We start from the raw sequence: 20,499 nt of genomic DNA, 5'->3' as shown, positions 1-20,499 counted from the left end.
TGTATAAACCAAGACATCACATAGGTTTTCTAATGACGAACATGATAATACATGTGCACATAAAATTGTATTCGTGCATTGCATGGCGGTCTAGCAGAGCAAGGGTTTTTGGGTAAGTTTTCCCAGAATTCTCCGAGAATCTGAATCGTGATACGAGAAGAAATGCATCTCCAACTTCATCGGTCATCTGTCTTCAAAATGAGCCGGAGAAAGGAAAGATTGGTTGCGAATGTTGTCGATAACTGATTGGTTTCATCACATACTGCGTCCAAACAATGATTTTCAAGATGGTGGCTCTGTGTTGCTGGCCAAGTTGCCTGGTAAAAATGTGTACAAAATGCGTCGTCTGCTATGAAACACTCAAACAGTGTATTCCTTCAGCACCATCAATCAAGTGTATAGAAACCGTCTCATGGCTGATATCGCTTCTAATCAATGTTTTACAGACTCCGAATCAGTCATGGACGATATTGGACCATCGGACCTGTCGGACCTTCCATCCGGATCTATGGAAGAACAGCTGCTTCATGAAGGTGTCTCTCCCACGGACGACTCGGGTGTTGATGGATCCCCTGATGAACATCATAATATTGCCACACTTTCACCTGTGGGGGATTTAGATGACACCAGTGCAGCTGCTTTGTCTATACCGCAGGTGAGGACACTAAGAAGACCTGCTGCAGTGCTGTCCCAAACAGACAGCAGAGTTTGGAAGAAAAGACAGCTCTCAGTCTCGTAGTCTTTACAATAGGCCTATATTCAGGACGGATAAATGTTTAGTCCATGATGAAGTCTTTATTTGAACAAAGCCTCTGTTTCACTGTTTGAGTCGTACAATTACAATTTCTTCACTAGGCCTAGGCCTATAAGATGCCATATCGTCAAACTAAGAAAACATCCAAAGTTAGATTCATCAAACCACGCTCGACCGTCTGATCTGCACCTATCCTTTCTTTGACAGGATGAAGGGGCCATCCTCTCTGTGCCGGAGTCTGGTATTATCGCCACCCAAGGGAGTGTCGACAGCGGAACCTTGTTACAAGTCCCTGATACTCAATCGTCATCTTTATCAGTTGGGACTGTTCAAGGTCAGGGCTCTAGTGAGCAGGAGGTGATTGGACTGTTGCTACAAGCTCAAGTAAGTTGAACTGTTTTGATGAGGAGAGCTACATGTAGTATGAATCACTAGGGTCTGTAAGTGTAAGTTATAAAGTAACCCGATGACAGAGGGCAATAATCTGCCTCGTTGCATGTAAATGGGGCTGCTCTTGAAAAACTGAGCAGTCTATGCAGAAATGCATGCTTCAGTCTGTCTGTTCTGAGCCAGAACTAATAGGTTGAAAACTGTCTTTGATGTGCACTGTGCAACAGTCTTGGTGAGTATTTACATTGTATTTCACAGCGGCACTTGAGTCTAATGTTCCGAGTAGAAAGAAATGGTCAAACTGCTGGTGCTTAGACTAGCCCAGCTGAGCAGAATTGGACATCTGATATGATCTTATGACTTGATGAAAAAAACTTATTTCTTGCAGCAAAACAGCAGTGTTGACAACCCATCATCGAGTGCATTGACTGGTGATGCAAACCTGACCGACCTCCAGGCGATTACTCTCCCTGATGGAACCACAGCTTATATACAGCAAGGTAAATGGTCATGATTTACATGTTGGAGGGGTTAAGTTTATGTAGGAAGTAAGAGATATTGGGTGATATGAATAAAGACTAGCAATTGCTTTTACTGAAAACCCCATGTACATTTACACTAGGCCTTTCTGTACAAAACTGAAGTAAAATCATTTACTTGTCTTTATTCATATCACCCATTGTCTTGCACACCCCAGTTCAAACTGGGACTCATTATCCCAGTGTGCTCGTTAGTCCAGAGACATGTGAGTGAGAACATCGTTTGCTTTCTTTCCAGATGGCAAACTCATAGAAGGCCAAGCGGTCCAGCTTGAAGATGGGAGTACAGCTATTGTACAGACAATGGTTGATAAAAGAGACAATCAGTCAGTGATGAGTCCATCTGATGCTGACTTGACCTCTGGTGCTACAGATATCTGTGGTCCTGGTGCAGGGAAGTTTGTTGAGGGACAAGCGGTCCAATTGGAGGATGGAACTACCGCTTATATACACTCGACACCTAAAGGTACCTGTCTATTTTCTTTCTCCACGTAACATGAAGTCCACAGGCTTTCTCAGATTGGCTGTAGCCAGGCTTGGGTAGAGGACAAGGACAGAACGTCAGGAGGACATAGAAAACTCTCATCGATTCATATGATTTTGAAACATCTGTTGAACGTAAAAAAGTTACCTTGGCTTGGGCTCATATTCAAGGCACGGTCCTGTCTAGATGTCATGGTGATGATATGCAACCTACCTGGTCAAGACCCGTTCCTAACTGTCAGAAAACATTGAAATAGAACTTGAAAAATGTGATCATCACTAATATTCCATTATGTTTTCAGAGGGCTTTCAAGCGGTACAACTCGAAGACGGTTCTACTGCCTACATAACTTCAACGTGTGCACAGAATCTGTTCGAAGACAGCGAGCAGTTTGACACAAACAGTCTTGGTCTCGAGCCGCTGGGCTCACAGTTTGAGGATTCTGCTGCCGATAATGACAGCAAGGCGTCTGTCACAACTCATGAGAGTATGACACTAAATACCCGTGACATCAACGTTGTCGGGGTGAGTATCCCCGAGGTCTTGACTCAAGGTATCAGCAAAAACCAACTGCTTCTTATCCATTGTTCATTATTTTGTTGGAGTATTGGCTATATTTTAGATAAATGCAACTGAGTTTTCTGTCTACTAAGATTGTAAACATTTCCATGTGATATTTTGATAAGCCTCACACCCAAAACCTCTTAATTTCTCTTGCACTTTTGCAGGCGATGAGACTGACCAGTGAGCGAGCCATTGCGATGGGTGACCGTGCTTTCCGCTGTAGCTATGATGGATGTGGCAGGCTCTATACAACGCAGCATCACCTCAAAGTCCATGAAAGATCACATACTGGCGACCGTCCTTTTGGCTGTGAATTTCCATCTTGCGGTTAGTTTCAGGGATGCTGACTTTGCCTTGATGAAAAGTCCTTCTGTCTTTGAAAATGTTAACCTCCCCCCAAAATATGGATAATAGGAGGACATTTCTGCTTGATTTTGTTTTTGTGTTCGAGCACTGATTGTTGTTTCTGCTGATTTGGCCCATCATGACCCATCAATGATTACCTTTCACATGTGTCTTACTCTGTTTCTATAGGCAAAGCGTTTGCAACTGGTTATGGTCTGAAGAGTCATACCCGTGTCCACACAGGAGAGAAACCATATAAATGCCCTGAAGAGACATGTGATAAGGCCTTCAAAACATCGGGCGATTTACAGAAACATGTGAGGACACACACCGGTAAGTTGGCAAGCTTTCAGCCGTCCACCTGGACTTAAGTATTGGGCTTTGGGGCAGCAAATCTATTTAATCTTCTTTTGCATTCTCAGTCCTAGACAGACCTGTTCTTGCAACGAGTGCTATCAACAAGCCCTTGGTTTCATCAAGTAATATGACTTGACCAGTTCCTGATGAACATTACACAAATGTTGTTTTCAGGTGAGAAGCCCTTCAAATGTCCCTTCGAAGGCTGCGATCGCTCGTTCACGACATCCAACATCCGTAAAGTTCACATCAGGACACACACAGGGGAACGACCATACATATGCTCGGACGAGGGATGTGGGAAGGCGTTCGCTAGCGCTACCAACTACAAAAATCACATACGAATACACACAGGTATGATCATCGTGGGGCTTAGGTTTGATGTCAACCGATCAGGCCATCATGGAGACAACATTACGATGAAGTCAATTTGTCATTCTCACCTTTGGTGTTTACTTCAATAACCAATACACCATTTGGAGTAAGGCCTATGTAAACACTATCTTAGGAATGTAATATGAATGTTGACTTTTCCAGTAGGGTATCAATATCTTAAGGTGAAGACTAAAACTGCTTCAGGTTCCTGATAACTTCTACTTTAAAACAACCGGTTTCCTTTCCAGGCGAGAAGCCCTATGTCTGCACTATCCAAGGCTGCGGCAAGCGTTTCACTGAGTATTCTAGTTTATACAAACACCACGTCGTACATACACATTCTAAGCCCTACATATGTAACCACTGTGGCAAACACTATCGTCAGACATCGACTCTCTCGATGCATAAACGGACAGCTCACGGTGATGATTCGGAAGATGACCCAACTCTGATTATTCCCCCAGACGGTATTAGTGGTAAGTGGTCGTGATTTAAGGGAGACAGGCCTGCTTAGCTTTGGTAGGCAACCAGTCTTAGAGGCAAGGAGAAGGAAAATCTGATATAAAACCTTGGAGTAAATTTGAAACGTTGAGGTGCAGTGAACAGCCCCACCTGTTGGCCAACAACTCCCCCACTGTAAGCTGTGGTTCTGCAACCCTGACCTGGTAGTGTAGAAGGAGTCTGTTCTTGGAGATTAGATGTGTACAGTATACGTTGTCTCTGGCTGTTTATCTATCCTCAGTTCAATCAACCATGGCTTTTTTCTGTTTGTCAATGATCTCCTGACGGCTAGAGAATTGAGATTGTAATGGAATGACAGACTTGATCATGGAAACTGATCTTGCATTCTTATTTATTCAGAGAACCTTGGTTTAGAACCGCAAAACAAGAAAATGAAAATGCAGCATCTGAATCTGGATCTGGTGGATGAAGGAGAGGGTACACTTGTAATCAGTGATCCACAGGTAAGAAAACATGGAGAAAAAAAATCGTAAGCGCTTTGGAAAAAGTTCCTTGAACAGAACTCACTATCACTATAGTATAAGTGAGTGGGGCCGACTCTCAGCTTGTGGTCTAGAAGTCCCCGACAGGTGCTTTTGTGTTGTCTGCTTTTTCAAGGAGGAAGGCGCATTACCGTAGTCACCACCGAATCTGTCAGTTTGTCTGAATATTGTCCCTTGAATTTCAGCTGGCCATGGTTAGATCAGGAGAGAGTGTTCATGTTGTTTCTCAGGAAGGAGCTCTGTCTCTAGGAGGTCCACAACAAATCTCAATACAACAGTTACCTGGAGTCATGTCGACTGGCGATCAACAACAGATCTATCTCGTGACGGATCCTACCCAACTTCAAGCACTGCAGGTGAGGCATATTCTAAACCATCAGAGCTACTCTGTCCATTACCTCCCCTCATACGTGTAACGGAGTCAGGGTTGGCGGAGTCTATTCAAAGCTGGAGGGTCAAGATGGTGAGACAAGGCACTGCCGACATTCTCAACAAAGGTGTGTCTCATCCACAGTCACTGAGAACGTTTCCATCAAATCCTTGTTTCTTTCATTGGTGTTGTTTGTGCAATCACACTTCAGAGAGTTGTCAACCAACTCTTTATTTCTGTTGCAAAAGATTGTTGAGACAGTGGACAGGGAATCATTCTTGTACTAACGAAGTCAACACCTGATTAAAACGAAATGTCCATTATGTTTCAGCAACTTGCCTCGCAACATACTGCAGTTGGTGGTATGATCCCTGTCTCTAGCTGCGTGTCAACGATCACATCAGATGTTCTTGAGGGAACCGATGCTGGAATGGATCCCGATACATGTGGAGATGCTGTCGTTACCAACCAAGATGGTTCCATGATTACATTTTCATCATGATAGTGAATTGAAGCGGATGTTAAACTGGTGACTTATGAAACGTGTCAACTTGCATGTGAATGAAATCACAGAAGAATCCGCTTCAGAACTAGGTGCCTGATTTCAACATTTGGCCATCTTGCAGTTCCGAAAATGAATATAATCGTAATTTTCTGCTTAGTGGGGGTTAGAAATTAGCTGAAGAAAATTTACTGTGACAGTAAGAAAAATACTGCTTGGGTTCTAGGTTTAAAACGCAAGAAATACATTTTGTACAGTCTAGAATTTATGTTTTGTCAGGAAATACAGTGATATACTAAGTTTATTTTTTGTGAGAATTTGTTGTACATCAGTTTCTGTAGAATAATTTATTCTAAACCTTGTTGATACATGTATGGTTGATACCCGTTATCCTTACAGTTTAGGATTACATGTCTGTTTTCTGTTTTAAGACATCTTCTCGATACGTTCTTGAAACCTCGTAAGCAATAGCATATCCCGGGGAGTGGATAAACATTATTCATTTTCTTTCATGTGTGCCTCAAGTTCAAGGCGCATTCCTTCTATTGGTCTCCTCTCGATTCATGGCCTTCTTGAAAAAAAAAAGATGTTTCCAGTGTTGTGAGAAATCTTTGTGAAAATGCGTTCTGTGAGAAGTGGGTTTGTATATTTGTTGACTGTTCTGGATCTACACTTAAATGATGTATGAAATTGTAAATAAAACTTGTTATGCAATTTGTTCAGCAATCGAATGATCTTCTTGTTTGTCTTTATTCAAATCTGATATAGTGCAGGTGGTTTTGGCTCCGTGTCACCATTACTGATAACATTAACCACGCGTGAATGATCGACCGGTGGGATTCAACACACCAGACTCAATCTGAAGATGGAAGACATACATTATATAGAGGCCTAACTGTCTTCTCTGTAGCACTATAGCAGGGTCGGGCTGTTGTGAAAGAGTCTAGTAGGCCTCCCCTGCTTAACCACGGTAAACCTTCGAGATGGTCCCTCGTCCCTACGGATATCAATAGTAAAGCGCATATAGTCATACTCCCCCCCCCCCCCAACAATTCCACAATAGCTCGTTCTTTTAATTTCTTGTAATAAGCACCCTTAATCTCTCAAATCCTTGTTCATTTGCCACGCCCACTTAGGTCTCGTTAGGGAGTTTTTCACAAATGTACGCGATGATGACGTGCCCCATTAACCTGACGTAACATCTATTTTAGGTCTCATTAGGGAGTGTTTTTTTATTCATGCGCGGCCAAGCCCTAACCGTAGTTCCTAAAATCATTGATTTCTCGGTCCTTCCAGTATGTCAGCGTTGATTCAGCAGTTGTTTTGGCAAAGACATGTTTTTTTGGAGTTTCTGAAACCCAGAGCGCTACTCAATAGGCGACTAACAAGAAACTACGCATTTATACTGTTGTTGCCGACGTATGTGTACACTGAACTTGGGATGTGCGTCGGCCCCGTGTTGAAATGCCGTCCAGTGCCAGTTGGTGCGTTTTTCGCTGATTTGAGCAAAATTCAACATATCTCAAAAGTTCAATGGTTGACCCTCGATTTTTTTTTATTTTTGTGTAGCGTAAGCAACTGTCTTTCATGGGAGAATGGTCTCTGTAAGAATTATTCAGGAAGAAATGTATAATATTTGAGGTTTTTCGTGATTGTCCGGCCCAATTGGCAATATTGCCATTTGGGATGGTGAACAGAGCTAGGAGCTAATGCGACGCTTATGATTTATTTAAAGAAATAAAATGCCCGATTTAACATCCTGCAGAATCAGGGGAATCGGGCGTTTCCAGTGATATACGACACAAATGGGTTGTCCTCATGCATTCACTTTGGAAACGCATTTTAAAATAGATGTTACGTCGTGTTAATTGGGCACGTCATCATCGCGTACATTTGGGAAAAACTCCCTAACGAGACCTTCGCTGATGTGACCTTGACCTTTGTGGCTTTAGTCCTTCTGAATGACAACATGGATCCGGAAAAAGTTAACGTTCCTGGAATCGAGCGGCTTTTTGAGCTGGATGGGTATTTACGACCACATGAGCAGGAAATAAGAAGAAGGTAAACTAGCATTAAGATAATTAGCATCGTTGGAACGGGTTGTCAGATGGTATCCAAACACAAGTAATGTTATTTTCTAGTTTTAGTGCGTGTCCGGGAATAGGTAAAGGTAGGCTATGCCCTGTCACCTGTGCCGTGGTTTATTACGCGTGCAAAGGCTATAGTGCGATAGCAATAACACCACTGCACTGATGATATTCGTATGGACTCGATAGACGGATGCATACAGGCAGAACACACAAGCTTGAGTGCGTTGGTCCGCCACCACGATGAGGCTGACGTTGCCACTGGCCGAACTCCCCGAAGGGCAATGACCAATAACATTTTTGACCGTCTCCCCCTCCAGGGCTAGACAGGCTGGCCCCTTTACCTGGTCACCATGCATCCGCCAGCCAATCCCATCCCGAGCCCATCACATTCCAGATCACCCATGCCATATCATGATATGACTGGCATGAGTGCGTCACCACAGAACAATGATATGAATACAGCAGCAAGGCTTTCCTGTTTCCTGTTGTTGTATTTGACTGTGGTTTGGCGCTGACCAGTCAAGCGTTTCACCTTGAACAAAGGATAGCCGTTTCTCTAGGCATTGTCTGAAGTCGGCTTAGGCCTTCTGATGTGTTCTGAGTGTGCGCATTTGAGTTGTTTTGGTGCTGATTCGTCTTCTTCGAAAAGGCCTATTGCGTCATTGTATGTAGTTTGATATTAAACGAAAAGTGGTTGTAAAAGACTGTACTGCTCTTTCCCCAAGGTATGGCTGTATGGAGTCTATGTGGTCTGACATAGAGAAGAATGAAGGCTCTGTGGACAACTTCACCAAAGGATATGAATTCTTTGGTTATCACAGAACAGACGACGGTGGCGTGGTATGGAGAGAATGGGCTCCTGGGGCAGATGGAGTGTTCTTGTTTGGAGATTTCAGTAAGTCTGTAACTCCATCTAATGCGATGATTTCCCTGAAAAGGGGTCATAATAATGATAACTTCAAGGTAAGCATCTGAATGTCTGCATACATGTACATGTACACTTGTCTCTAAATGTAAGCATACATCAGTTCAAGTGTAGAGCTTTAGAAATAGGGCTCCTCCAGTATGTCCTGGTAACAGATTATCTGAATCCACATGGGAAAAGTTGTTTTTTCCCATGGTTCTTCATTCGTTGTAATGTCCTTCTGCATGTTATACCTTGCAGATAACTGGAAAAAGTTGGAGTGGAAATTTCAAGACATTGGATTTGGAAAGTGGGAGGTGACGATTCCTCCTCAGGGGGACGGCTCATGTCCTATTCCCCACGGCAGTAAGGTCAAGGTAGGCGGACTTCATTATGGTTATTTCCCTGATATAGTCCAATGGTTCTATTATCACAAGCAAAAAACATTGATTTTGAACTTTGCTAGTTGCATATGGAAGCCTCTTCCAACATTGTATCCAAGTTAACTGTATCTCCTCTTTATTTCTAGCTCCAAATTTTAACAAAGGAAAACAAATTAATCGATCGTATATCACCATGGGCGAAGTATGTTGTCCAACCAGAGAAGACCAATGTCTATGACCAAATATTCTGGGATCCTCCAGAGGTATGTGTTATATTTTCAGGATGGAAAGTCAAACCATGTTGTCATGGGTGCTGTCTTTTAAATCTCCCCCCCCCCCTGGAAAGAGACATGTATTGAGTGTACGGGAGCACTTGCAAATGCTTTTGATATGTGTCTTAGTTCGACACAATTATCAAGAAAGTGTGTAGGGAATTTTCTCTGATTACAGCTCATGATTCAGTGTCCCTTATCTGTGCTGATGAAGCTTGGTTGTATTTCTGCATGACTGATTTTCGCCCAAAGCCGTGATTTTCTTATGTTTTGAATCGCGACTCCTTTTTCAGAAGTACATCTTCAAGCATGCACATCCAGCAAAACCAAAGCGACTTAGGATCTATGAATCCCACGTGGGGATCTCTTCATGGGAAGGGAAGGTCGCCAGCTATACACACTTCAAAGATAATGTTATACCAAGGATAAAGGACTTAGGTGAGAAATTCAAAGATTACTTGCCGTAATAGACAAAATCAAGTTGATAATTTCCGACCCGAACATGTGGGTGTTACCACCCGCTTGTTCTCAGTTTGGAATTGATGTCATATGACCATACCAGTGATGACCAATACCAATACCAATACCATGAATGCTATTACCTGACTATTTGTGTGAGATTCACTTTGAATTCGTCTTGTTCTAATGGGGTTGGTCTTGCTTCCAGGGTACAATGCAATCCAACTGATGGCTGTAATGGAGCATGCGTATTATGCCAGCTTTGGTTACCAGGTGACTAGCTTTTATGCGGCCTCTAGGTGAGTCATTTTGTCTGGTCAGACATACGCTACAGAATTCCTAGTCTTTATCTTTCAACATAAAAATAACACAAGAAGAATCAACCATCAAAAGTACACTACAGAGGAGTCTGATGTAGGAATTGTTTGTCAAATGTTAAGACTTGATAACTGCTGGAAAATCCTTATGTGGTATTTGAAAGGGAACCAATACAAAGGATCAGATCAGATTTTGCACTTTATTTCTTCTTGCCCTCCAGTCGCTTTGGCACCCCCGAGGAACTGAAGGCGATGATAGATGTTGCCCATGCTAATGGTATAGTGGTACTCCTTGACGTCGTCCACAGCCATGCTTCCAAGAACGTGGCCGATGGCATCAACCAGTTTGACGGCACAAACAGCTGCTTCTTCCATGATGGGCCTCGTGGAGATCATGATCTCTGGGATAGCAGACTATTCAATTATACATCGTAAGTGCGGGGAGTGTCGGTATTCCAGTTGGAAGCTATTTGATAAAAGTTTACATGTTTCTTGTAATTCTTTGGCTTGGTTTTGCCAGAAGAGGTAAGTGATATGGTTTCAGAAGAGTAAACCTTGTTTTGAGTCAAAAGATTGCAATGTAGGACAAAGATGAGGGCAGTTCAGTAGTTTATGATTAACAACGAGATGAAAAAAGCTTTTATAACCATTGTCTTGAAGTGGGTGTGGGCATCTCCTAAATGGCTCTATCCCAGTGTTATTGTTCGAATAGGTGACTTAAGCAGGTCAAGGTGAGGTCATGCTCATGTTTTCTGGTCCTCTCCAGGTGGGAGGTGTTGCGCTTCCTCTTGTCAAACCTGCGGTGGTGGATCGAGGAGTACCACTTTGATGGCTTTAGATTTGATGGTGTCACGTCCATGATTTATCACAGTCATGGCTTGGGTGCGTATTCTTCTGTTTTAGTTGGTAGCGAAACAATCTGCTTCATTAACATTGTGACCTGTCCGTCATTACTCTTGGTCAATTCAGAGATCCAGCTGAATGAAATTTATCCCTGGCACATCATTAGATTTGAACTTAGCAAAATATGGCTGAGTATCTTCTCTGTTGGTGTACAAAACTAAAAAATAGCAGATCTATGTGCTTAACTTTGCAGGAACGGTTGTGTCTTTAACCTGTCTGGGTTCATTTCAGGGCAGGGATTCAGTGGAGACTATCAAGAATACTTCTGGTTGAACACGGACACAGAGTCACTCGTCTACCTGATGATTGCAAATAAAATGTTGCACAAGTTCTATCCATTCATTACAACGGTGGCCGAGGTTAGTTGATCCTTGTCTCAAGACCTGTCTGAGCATTTGTGTTTGGTGAAATTGAGGGGGTATGGAGTGCATACACCCCTCCAAAATTAGTTTGAGAAAAATCAGGCAGGTCTTTTGTTGCTGGAAAGTTATTCCCCACTCAAATCGGTTGTACCATTGGGGACTGTGAACGTACTATTTATAGACCTAAAAAAATTTTGATCAGTGACTAAGTTGTGTAAGATTTAGAGATATTTAGCATAGGTTGAACCCAATTCACTGTTCTCTTCTAAGCTTTGTCTGTATACCTTTAAGGAAGTGTCTGGCATGCCAGCACTTTGCCGCCCAGTGGAGGAAGGTGGTGGCGGGTTTGACTACCGCCTGGCAATGGCCATCCCAGACAAGTGGATCAAACTTCTGAAGGAACAATCAGACGAGAATTGGAATATGGGTAATATCATCCATACACTGACCAACAGGCGTCACGGTGAACGCTGTATTGCGTACTGTGAGAGTCACGACCAGGCCCTCGTCGGGGACAAGACGCTCGCATTCTGGTTGATGGACAAGGAGATGTACACGAACATGTCCACTCTGATGCCAGTCAATCACATCATTGATCGAGGAATTAGTCTTCATAAGATGATCCGTTTGATCACGCATGGATTAGGTGGTGAAGGCTACCTTAACTTCATGGGTATGTTGCATCTCATCTTCAGCCACCTACAACCTGTACCAGTCCACCCTGTGACAGCTTGATGCCTCTTGCAGACAAGTCCTGAATAAATATACTTAAACACTTGATGAGTGGACAGGCACTGCACTGACAATGACATCTAACTTCCACACTTGTACTTTCAGAGCAATAGTTCAGAAACCGGTGCAATAACACTCCATGATTCCTGAGCAACTCGATCCTCATTTTCTGCTCGACCAATTCCTTATTTTCAAAATCTCTTTATTCTTCAGGCAATGAGTTTGGTCATCCAGAGTGGTTAGACTTCCCACGGATCGGCAACCAAGAGAGCTACCATTATGCGCGCCGCCAGTATAACCTAGCTGACGATGACTTGCTCCGGTATAAGCATCTCAATTCATTTGATCGTGCCATGCAACACCTCGAGGAAAAGTACGGCTGGCTGGCTGCAGAACAGGTTGGTCAATTCATTGAATTTGGTCATCTCTTCACTGCCTCCCAGAACATCCTTTCGTTCACTCTCAATGTTATCTCAGTTATTGACAAGAGAGAGGTGCCAACTTCCTCATGAAAGGCTTCTACCCAGTATTTCATGAACTACATGCAGCTTTGGCCTCCAGGACAAGGGGACTGTTTTCCAAATGGCCAAAGCCTGTATCAGCTCAGTAGACATGATCTCGAAGTCCCTCACCCTCTGCTCTTTCTAGGCGTACGTCAGCTGCAAACACGAAGATGACAAGATCATTGTGTTTGAGAGGCCACCTGGTCTTGTCTGGGTGTTTAACTTCCATGTGTCAAAGAGTTTTGAAGGTTATCGGATTGGCACGAATGTACCGGGAAAATATCCTTTTTCAAACATCAGAGACCAAGGCCTCAGACATCGAAGTCCTTTTTGCATTGGATACTGCTTTGGTAACGTCAATGTGATCACTCCATGAGATTCAGTCCTAAACCCCTCTCAATGAACATGTCCAAAGTGTGCACAGGTTAGAGTAGGCCTCCTAATTCAGCACTCAAGGAATAGTAATAGGATGTGTCCGATGATTAGTACTTGGCCAGCACTGAGTTGGGTGCTGCTTGTTTTCCTTGACTGCTGTTTACGTATAAGATAGTCTTGGATACAGATGCGCCAGAATTTGGTGGACACAACCGACTCAATCATGAAACAGAATTCTTCACGTTCAACGAAGGATGGGGTGGAAGGTACCACTCGATGCATGTGAGTATGAATGCATACATGTAGGTTTGTTCAAGTTGGGGAGAACTTTCACCAAGTTTTGCCTTAAACATGCAATGCTGTGTCATAATGTCAAAAACATGTTTCAGTGAAACGGCTCTGTTGCTCAACCAGTGTTTTGTTTGATTTTCAGATCTATCTCCCAGCCAGAATGGCTGCTGTGTATGCTCAAGTCGAGTGATCAGAAGCTAGCATTTCCTACTTAAAGGATCCGGTTTGGAGTTACCAATCAGAGGATCTATTGCAATGCATTGACCATGATATCCTAGCATAATTATTCACAAAACGGACAATCGGTGTAAACGACGTTGTCTCGTGTTAAATGCTGGTTCTACTTTATAGCACTGGGTGTAGATTACTCTACCTCTGATTCATAGTCATGGGTTAGTGAAGCTGTTTGTAATATGTGACCCGCTCTACCAAAACTAGGCGCTTGTCGCATCTGAACTCGACAGGTTGATACGGACTTGTTGTTCATTTCCCTATTGTTGACCTTTTGTGAAGTCTATTACAAACTGATTTGGTCACATTTCACAAAAGGTCTACAATAGGGAAATAAACAACAAGTCCGTATCAACCTGTCAAGTTCAGATGCGACAAGCGCCTAGTTTTGGTAGAGCGGGTCACATATGTAAACATTGGTACATTTTCGATGATGATGAGTATACAGTACAACCTCTCTATTGCGGACATCCATGGGACTGGGCCAGGGTGTCCGCAATAGAGAGGTGTCCGCACTAAAGAGGTTATGCCAAATCGTCCGATAGGTGGATTTGAAGTTCCCGCCTTGCAGGTCTTTGTTTTCTCTGTGTCGACATATAGCGTAGAAACTTTAAACCTGTTGGCTGATCAGTATTGCTTGTGATGTTGCGTTGAATGACGTGAGCTACTTTGGAACTCAGAGCGTGAATAATCTCTTTAGTAAAAGGTGCCCCTTGTATTGCAAAATCTCCTCAACATGTCATAATGTGTGAAAAAACACCATAATTTCTGTCCATCAGCCACCTTTGATTAATAATTAATTTTTTTAAATTTCTTTACTAACGCATATTCGCCGCAACACTGACAAAACCGCTTGGATTTATGAGTGTCCATTGACACAATACATGCAATAGGCCTATGTGATTAGTTGAAAAGATGAGTAAACAAATGCCGCGGCTTAATTAGGATACAAAAACACAATGCCATGGGGTAATTACGTTGATTAATTACGCAAATATCACACTTGTCGGGCCTACTTGACTCTCCAAGCGCACGCGGGAAACCATTGTTTTTGCCTACTGTCCGTAATTGGGAGGGAATTGGACCAAAAATTGGCTATCGCCCTGTCCGCAATTCGGAATAGAGAGGTGTCCGCCATACAGAGGTTTTTGTTATTGGAAATGACTTAGAAAAAATCGGGACTGGCCGGACGTGTCCGTAATGTAGAGGTGTCCGCCTGGCAGAGGTGTCCACTGAGGGAGGTTCTACTGTATATTCTAAAACTGAAAGGCTGGACTGATAATGAAAGAGATTGATTTGGCCTTTATTGATTGGGAAGCGAGTCACCTTGAACTACTTGGGCTGGATGGTGAGTACAGTCAGTCTAGTCAGTAGGTAAGCTTGTGGGAGGCACATCAGCCAAATATAGGGGCTATGAAACTGTGGATGAACAAGGTGCCCATATGGTACCTCTAAAAACTATGTATGTAAGACATTTGTATTGTAGGTGTGATTGATAGAATATGTAATGATTAGAAATGGACCAAGTGCACAGAATAAACAGGAATGTGCTGCATAATTATTGTTTGTTGTGTTAGCTGTTTTCATTCTTTTTGCGTACTAGTCGCGTTTAGTAATTGTTGGTATCCAGCACAAACTGTGGCCCCTTTGAGTTCCTAGAGTCACTAGAGACGAGAAGGGACCCACACCATAAACAACTATTGCACGCCAAATTACGTGTTGTGGCAGACATTCTGATCAGGCTACCATAGACTCTGCCAGCTGGTTATCCATCGTTTGAGTTTACGCATTTGGCCATGGCGTCGCCACCGTTCAAGACGAAATTTTGTCTTCGGTTTACTGTCTCTTGACGGATTGTGACTTGGAAACTGGTTGTGATGAGGCCTTTTTGAACTTGGGAGTTGTGATTTTCATTTGTGATCCTCCTCATGTAATCGTCAGTTTGACCTGTTGCTGTTTAAGATTAAAGGGGTCTATCTTCGATTGGTACGAACTGGTGTTCCCTGGGCGCTACGTACAAGAGTAATGACACCCAAGTGGGCCACAGCCACTCCCTCCGTATATGGTTTATATCACGGCTGTTCTGGATCCCTAATATGAAAGGACTATAAGGGATATAAATGTCTGTGAGACCCAAGACTCCTTGGCTTGATACACGCATGGCATTAGGCGAAAGTCAGGTTGTAACTGTGTTCAAAGAGGGTCTAAGGTAGGAGGAAGAGAGTAAAACTGGAGGTTTTCGGTTAGACTAATATGCACTGCAAGGAGTCGAAGTTGATTCAGCGATGGATTTATTCGTCAATCCTCGTACACTGGTGATGTTAGACTTCATGGTCTGACAGCGAGAGTGAGGCAAGGATCCCCAGGCTGGCTATGAAGCAATGACGATGACGAACAAATTGCCCACATTCTGAATCAAGTTGAAAAATGTCGACCTTGTTCCGAAACCGGTTCTAAAACAGTCCTATGTCACCCGTCTAAAGTCGATTATTTTGTGTTATCTGTTTCTCCATTTCCCTTTCCGCGTATAAATATTGTCTCGCGATGGGAAAACATCAGCTTGTCCAGAGTAGTGTATCTTAAGTCCACAGTTTAGAGCTTTGAAAGGAAAAGGACCTTGTGCCAGCTGAGTGTGATTGGTCGTGTAGGCAGAGACCTTGTGCCGATTCAATGTGATTGGTTAGAGGGCAGAGACACCTTTGTCAAAGTCCGTCCAGCTTGAAGTCTACCCTGCATCACTTCATGATTAGCTAGACTCCGATCACCATCATGGTCAACGCAAGTGTCGTCCTCACAGCTTGTGTTTTATTCGGAACTTTAGCTTCCGCATCAAGCGACAAAGTGGTTCTGAACGAGGATGTCTTAATGGGCACTTGCACTTGGACATGTGATACCATTCCAGATCTTCACAACAAGGAAGGCTGTACGAAGATTAGCGGGTGCACTCTCGGCTCGCCCGGGTGGGTCAGGGGCTTTGTGCGGTGTGACTACTGTAAGTGCGACTGCGAAGAAGATGAGGAGGATAGGGACGTCCTTGTGGAGAAGACAAAGATAAGCACGGATGAGTACGAGTTATACGGCAGATGTACCGGTCTTCTCTTTTCATGTAGCCGGCGTGGATTGGTGAGATCTGACTTCAAGGGCTGCCACCGTGTTGAAGACTGTTCCTTTGCTGAACCTGATGCCCTGCCCGATCTATTCGCCTGCGACTACTGTACTTGTCAGTGCGTTAATGAACATTACGCCAACAAGTACAGGATGACGAATATCAAGTACGACATTGAAAACGCTCATATGAAGAAAGGCAGACCGTTCGCACTCAATAAGAGCACTTTCTTAAAGGTACGTCCGTTACAATTTCGGGTTCTGGATCAATGTCGTCATCATCGACATCTTCATAGAAAGTAAGTTACATCAGAGTCTTCAAAGACTCTGGTTACAAGCTGTCGTCGTCAGAAACCATGTAGTATGTAACTAGTCGGGCAAGGATCATTATCAGTGCCAGTTCGGACTATCGGCCGCATTTTCGGCAACACCCCGCATAATAGGGCCGTTTAGACGACAGGCGAAAAGACCGCATTCGGATCGAATCTGGATGAATCCGGATTAAAACCACCCAAGGCGATGGTACCTTTTTAGTCCGGATGCAACCACATTGATCCGGATCTTTTTGCGTTTACACGACGAAAAATTAATCCGGATTCGGGACGCATCCGGATTTTTTCGCGTCGTCTAAACGGCCCTAATGTCATCAACGCTTTCATCTTTTTACAGAACAACGGAGGGATTTCCCAAACAATGACGCGCGTCCTGACGTACACCGACTCGCAGACGACAGCAATGGAGACCAGCAAAGCTTTGCAGCACGGCCTAACCATAACCGTCGATGCAACCATTGGTCCCTTCGGTGTCGGGTCTCTAGGTACATCTGTTGGTAACCAACTCACCAAGGGCTTCACACAAAATGCCGGACAAACGAACATGACGTCACGAAGCGACGAGATTCGCGCGACCGTCCGAGTTGAGCCTTATTCTTCAGTAAACGTGACCGTTATTGGGTTCCGTATCGAGGTAGATGTGTCCTATACTGCGGACTTGGTGACCGAGTACACGGACGGACGCACGGACACTCAGCAAATAACAGGCATCTACCGAAATGTCGACTCCAGCGAGGCATACGTCGAGTATGGGGAGCAGATACCTTTGAAGAAACCTTAAACATCCGATTTTATTGTAGCCATGATTATTAAAGGTCCACTCAGTCAGAGCTTGCAGTAAATTGTTCATGTCCAGGAGTGCTGTCTTGTGATGATTTGGGTTTACTCTTTTGGCCAGTTTGTATCCCTTTCTGAGAGGTCCATGATCTGACCTATTTGCATGCCAAGGTTTGTTTTCTAAAAGGTATAGAGCACTTCTTAAAGCGAGAACCATTCGCTAAAAACGTCCGTCTGCTAAAAATTGTTGTCTCAAGCGACATCAAGCTCTTGACCGGATTCAATCGCTAGATATGCTATATATTTATTTTGCTATGTTACTGTCAAGTTTTCAAATCTCACCCTGAATGAGTTAACACTTGAACATCTGTGCTACATTGCTCAAGATAATGGTCATCTTGCAAAAGGTTTTGGTGTCATTGATCTTGATAAAACAAAACTGTTACAAGCAAACAATGTACATTGTACAACCATATTGGCCTCACGTGCGCCTTGTACGCAGATGTCAATTCAATTGAATTTGTATCAAACAGATCAATTACTTATTTCCATGCATGCAGTCATGAACAAAACTGTTCTACATACTTATGAAGGAAAGGAGTTAGAAATCCGCCCAGGCATGAGCGACCGCACCAAGGAAACGCATGAAGCATTCAACCTAAGTTAAACAAACAGATTGATAGATGCATTTTGTACTTTTCCTTTGATTGGCAACCAAGCTTGGGAAGATGTTGATGCAACAACTCCTTGAAGGATATTGGAACTGAATGGTAAATTCATGCAGTGAAAGCCAAGATGACCTTCACCAGAAGATCGAAATGTCATTTCGATAGCTATTCATGTCTGTGCTGCTTCATCCTGTTGGAAGGTTAGTTTTCGTCTTGTTTACTTTGGCCGACACTGTACGTCTGAATGCCACCAGCATGTTTAATTCCCCGTCGGGTATTCGACTATGCAGCATCTATTGATTGGTGTGTTCCGGTGATCTTACAGAACCAAGCGCCACCGAAACAACTGACAATGGGCAGTCATTCAGGGCGATACAAAAAGTTGTAGTCGAGAAATCGTTGGAGTTCATGTTAAAAACATGCCAGCAATAGGCCTATATATATTTTCTATTCTCGTTTTACAGCAACACTTCTGTGCAATGGATTCAGTCAGGATTGGGACTGCAGTGGATCGCTTTGCTACAAATTGACTCCGCAAAGGGCAAATCAAAGCGCGGCAGACGTCTTATGTGACCTTCAAGGTGCGACACCAATGAACCTGACCTTGAACAGCGAATGGAACAGCACAATAAACTTCTCGGACGCATTGAAGGTCAAGGACGAACCAGAGTATTCCTTGACCGTGTGGACTAATCTAGTCTTCAAGCGGGCTGAAAATGCATCGGAACTTTTCACGGCAGCAGGAGAGTCAGTAGAATGCAAGAGCGCCGCCTGTCGGGCGTTGTCGCAGTCAGTTGTTGCGGAGGACGGGACGTGGTGTGTTGTCTTCTCCGTCGGGAATATAACCAAGTTGTCCCTCGAGGATTGTGCGGCGGAACACGCCGTTGTTTGCGAAAAAGTGGTGGCTGACCAGACAAAAGGTCGGTTGTTTCGAAGGGAGGTAAAGAATGCAGCAACTTATCATAGATCCTTCGTATACGGATAAAAACCTGTAGAAAGAAGACGAATTTTGTGTACATTTCAATCCGTAAAAGGATCCGTGATAAGTCCCTGTTCTCAACCTCTCATTTATCATATTCTTCAGATAACGTATATTTAGGCTATGTATGGATGTGATGTCTCACATTTCATCACTTTGAAATTTGCCCTAATTAAAAAGTATACACTGAAACGCTGATGAAGAAGACGAGTGGGATCATACCACACACTCACACATAGTAAAAATATAGAAAGAAAATGAGTCCAATCTCGTTTAACTCGGGTAGGGCTCAGTCAAGAACACTTTTGACATCGTATTCTAATCTTATCAAATATGATTGTTTTAACGAGATACAAACGTCAGCAAACCCAACTCATTAAACATTTCTTTTTCAGATAATTCCATTTTCGGCCTCAATCCCGAGTTGTTTGCAGCCATCATGATTGTCGTGTATATCGTCCTTGTTTCGATGATCGCGGTTTATTGGGGCACCATCACGGACAAGAAGAAGGCAAAGGAATTTGAAGAGAGGCAGGCGGAGATGTTCAGACGGTGTTACCCGAGATTGAGAGACGGCGACAGCGGCAAAGAGTCTGGGATGAGGAGCGCCGATGATGCTTGAACGACCCGGAGTGATGTCATGCTGCAGAGGTGACGTAATGTCCGACTTCAGGCGCACTCGGGATGCGCGAAACTTTTGCGCGCTAGGATTGTGTTGATAAAACAAACGAACAATGTGTTTTTTTACCGTCTATGAGTTGAAACAGAAGTGGAAAACAAGCATGTTTAGAAGAATAGTTTACTAATAAATTAGAAGAAGAACAAACATATTGAGGGAAATCCGCCAACTCCGTTGCTGATGACGGCTATTGTTGCCACGAGCGCGGGGTCGGCAATGAGCTCCTGTAGTTGTGAAGTGTCAAAAACTGTTGACTTTAGTCAGGAGCGTTGTTGATCTCATTCAAGAAAAACCTACTACTCAGTGTTATTGTAATAATATAACTATGTTTATTATATTTTGCTTATCAATAAACATGCTATCTATTGATGATTGTCTTCTCAATCTCACCATGTTATCGGTTGATGGTTGTGTTCACCATTCATAGATAAAGCACATCAAACATTGCCTCAA

General features: G+C 43.4%; 4 protein-coding genes across 5 annotated transcripts; all 4 read left to right on the top strand.

Moving 5' to 3' along the window:
- The first annotated feature begins 78 nt into the window (after positions 1-78).
- Positions 79-6,410, top strand: LOC135492198 (zinc finger protein 76-like). 2 transcript variants are annotated; one of them, XM_064778481.1, is made up of 13 exons: positions 79-112; positions 447-655; positions 962-1,138; positions 1,533-1,644; positions 1,922-2,149; positions 2,469-2,692; positions 2,896-3,058; positions 3,266-3,409; positions 3,608-3,787; positions 4,057-4,284; positions 4,670-4,773; positions 4,998-5,168; positions 5,514-6,410. In XM_064778481.1, the coding sequence occupies exons 2-13, from the start codon at positions 461-463 to the stop codon at positions 5,682-5,684; spliced, it is 2,097 nt and encodes a 698-aa protein (XP_064634551.1). In that variant the 5' UTR covers positions 79-112; positions 447-460; the 3' UTR covers positions 5,685-6,410. The 2 variants fall into 2 exon arrangements, with proteins under 2 accessions (XP_064634551.1, XP_064634550.1); XM_064778480.1 differs by lacking the exon at positions 79-112 and adding an exon at positions 147-320.
- A 1,230-nt stretch (positions 6,411-7,640) lies between these two features.
- On the top strand, positions 7,641-13,830 carry LOC135492720 (1,4-alpha-glucan-branching enzyme-like). The gene is made up of 14 exons (XM_064779319.1): positions 7,641-7,745; positions 8,500-8,669; positions 8,940-9,055; positions 9,208-9,324; positions 9,627-9,771; positions 10,001-10,091; positions 10,331-10,540; positions 10,876-10,991; positions 11,244-11,371; positions 11,666-12,047; positions 12,320-12,504; positions 12,755-12,888; positions 13,149-13,266; positions 13,418-13,830. The coding sequence occupies exons 1-14, from the start codon at positions 7,654-7,656 to the stop codon at positions 13,463-13,465; spliced, it is 2,052 nt and encodes a 683-aa protein (XP_064635389.1). The 5' UTR covers positions 7,641-7,653; the 3' UTR covers positions 13,466-13,830.
- A 2,432-nt stretch (positions 13,831-16,262) lies between these two features.
- On the top strand, positions 16,263-17,942 carry LOC135492890 (uncharacterized). The gene is made up of 2 exons (XM_064779581.1): positions 16,263-16,848; positions 17,281-17,942. Exons 1-2 carry the CDS (start codon positions 16,276-16,278, stop codon positions 17,722-17,724), a joined length of 1,017 nt encoding a protein of 338 aa, XP_064635651.1. The 5' UTR covers positions 16,263-16,275; the 3' UTR covers positions 17,725-17,942.
- Positions 17,943-18,199: 257 nt separating this feature from the next.
- On the top strand, positions 18,200-20,413 carry LOC135492514 (uncharacterized). Its single transcript, XM_064779028.1, has 3 exons — positions 18,200-18,588; positions 18,853-19,308; positions 19,763-20,413. The coding sequence occupies exons 1-3, from the start codon at positions 18,516-18,518 to the stop codon at positions 19,987-19,989; spliced, it is 756 nt and encodes a 251-aa protein (XP_064635098.1). The 5' UTR covers positions 18,200-18,515; the 3' UTR covers positions 19,990-20,413.
- The last annotated feature ends 86 nt before the right edge of the window (positions 20,414-20,499 follow it).

The sequence above is a fragment of the Lineus longissimus genome, chromosome 8, assembly GCF_910592395.1.
Source record: "Lineus longissimus chromosome 8, tnLinLong1.2, whole genome shotgun sequence".
Lineage (NCBI taxonomy): Eukaryota > Metazoa > Nemertea > Pilidiophora > Heteronemertea > Lineidae > Lineus > Lineus longissimus.
This window is presented reverse-complemented; position numbering and strand designations above follow the sequence as displayed.

Bases quoted from the DNA above. Each gene is read 5' to 3' on its own strand.
- LOC135492514 (XM_064779028.1), top strand. From the start codon at position 18,516: ATGACCTTCACCAGAAGATCGAAATGTCATTTCGATAGCTATTCATGT. The intron at 18,589-18,852 runs GTTAGTTTTCGT...CTCGTTTTACAG, and splicing joins CTGCTTCATCCTGTTGGAAG to CAACACTTCTGTGCAATGGA. The intron at 19,309-19,762 runs GTCGGTTGTTTC...TTTCTTTTTCAG, and splicing joins GGTGGCTGACCAGACAAAAG to ATAATTCCATTTTCGGCCTC.
- LOC135492890 (XM_064779581.1), top strand. From the start codon at position 16,276: ATGGTCAACGCAAGTGTCGTCCTCACAGCTTGTGTTTTATTCGGAACT. The intron at 16,849-17,280 runs GTACGTCCGTTA...ATCTTTTTACAG, and splicing joins ATAAGAGCACTTTCTTAAAG to AACAACGGAGGGATTTCCCA.
- LOC135492198 (XM_064778480.1), top strand. From the start codon at position 230: ATGTTGTCGATAACTGATTGGTTTCATCACATACTGCGTCCAAACAAT. The intron at 1,645-1,921 runs GTAAATGGTCAT...CTTTCTTTCCAG, and splicing joins CACAGCTTATATACAGCAAG to ATGGCAAACTCATAGAAGGC. The intron at 2,693-2,895 runs GTGAGTATCCCC...GCACTTTTGCAG, and splicing joins GTGACATCAACGTTGTCGGG to GCGATGAGACTGACCAGTGA.
- LOC135492720 (XM_064779319.1), top strand. From the start codon at position 7,654: ATGGATCCGGAAAAAGTTAACGTTCCTGGAATCGAGCGGCTTTTTGAG. The intron at 9,772-10,000 runs GTGAGAAATTCA...TCTTGCTTCCAG, and splicing joins ACCAAGGATAAAGGACTTAG to GGTACAATGCAATCCAACTG. The intron at 12,048-12,319 runs GTATGTTGCATC...TTTATTCTTCAG, and splicing joins AGGCTACCTTAACTTCATGG to GCAATGAGTTTGGTCATCCA.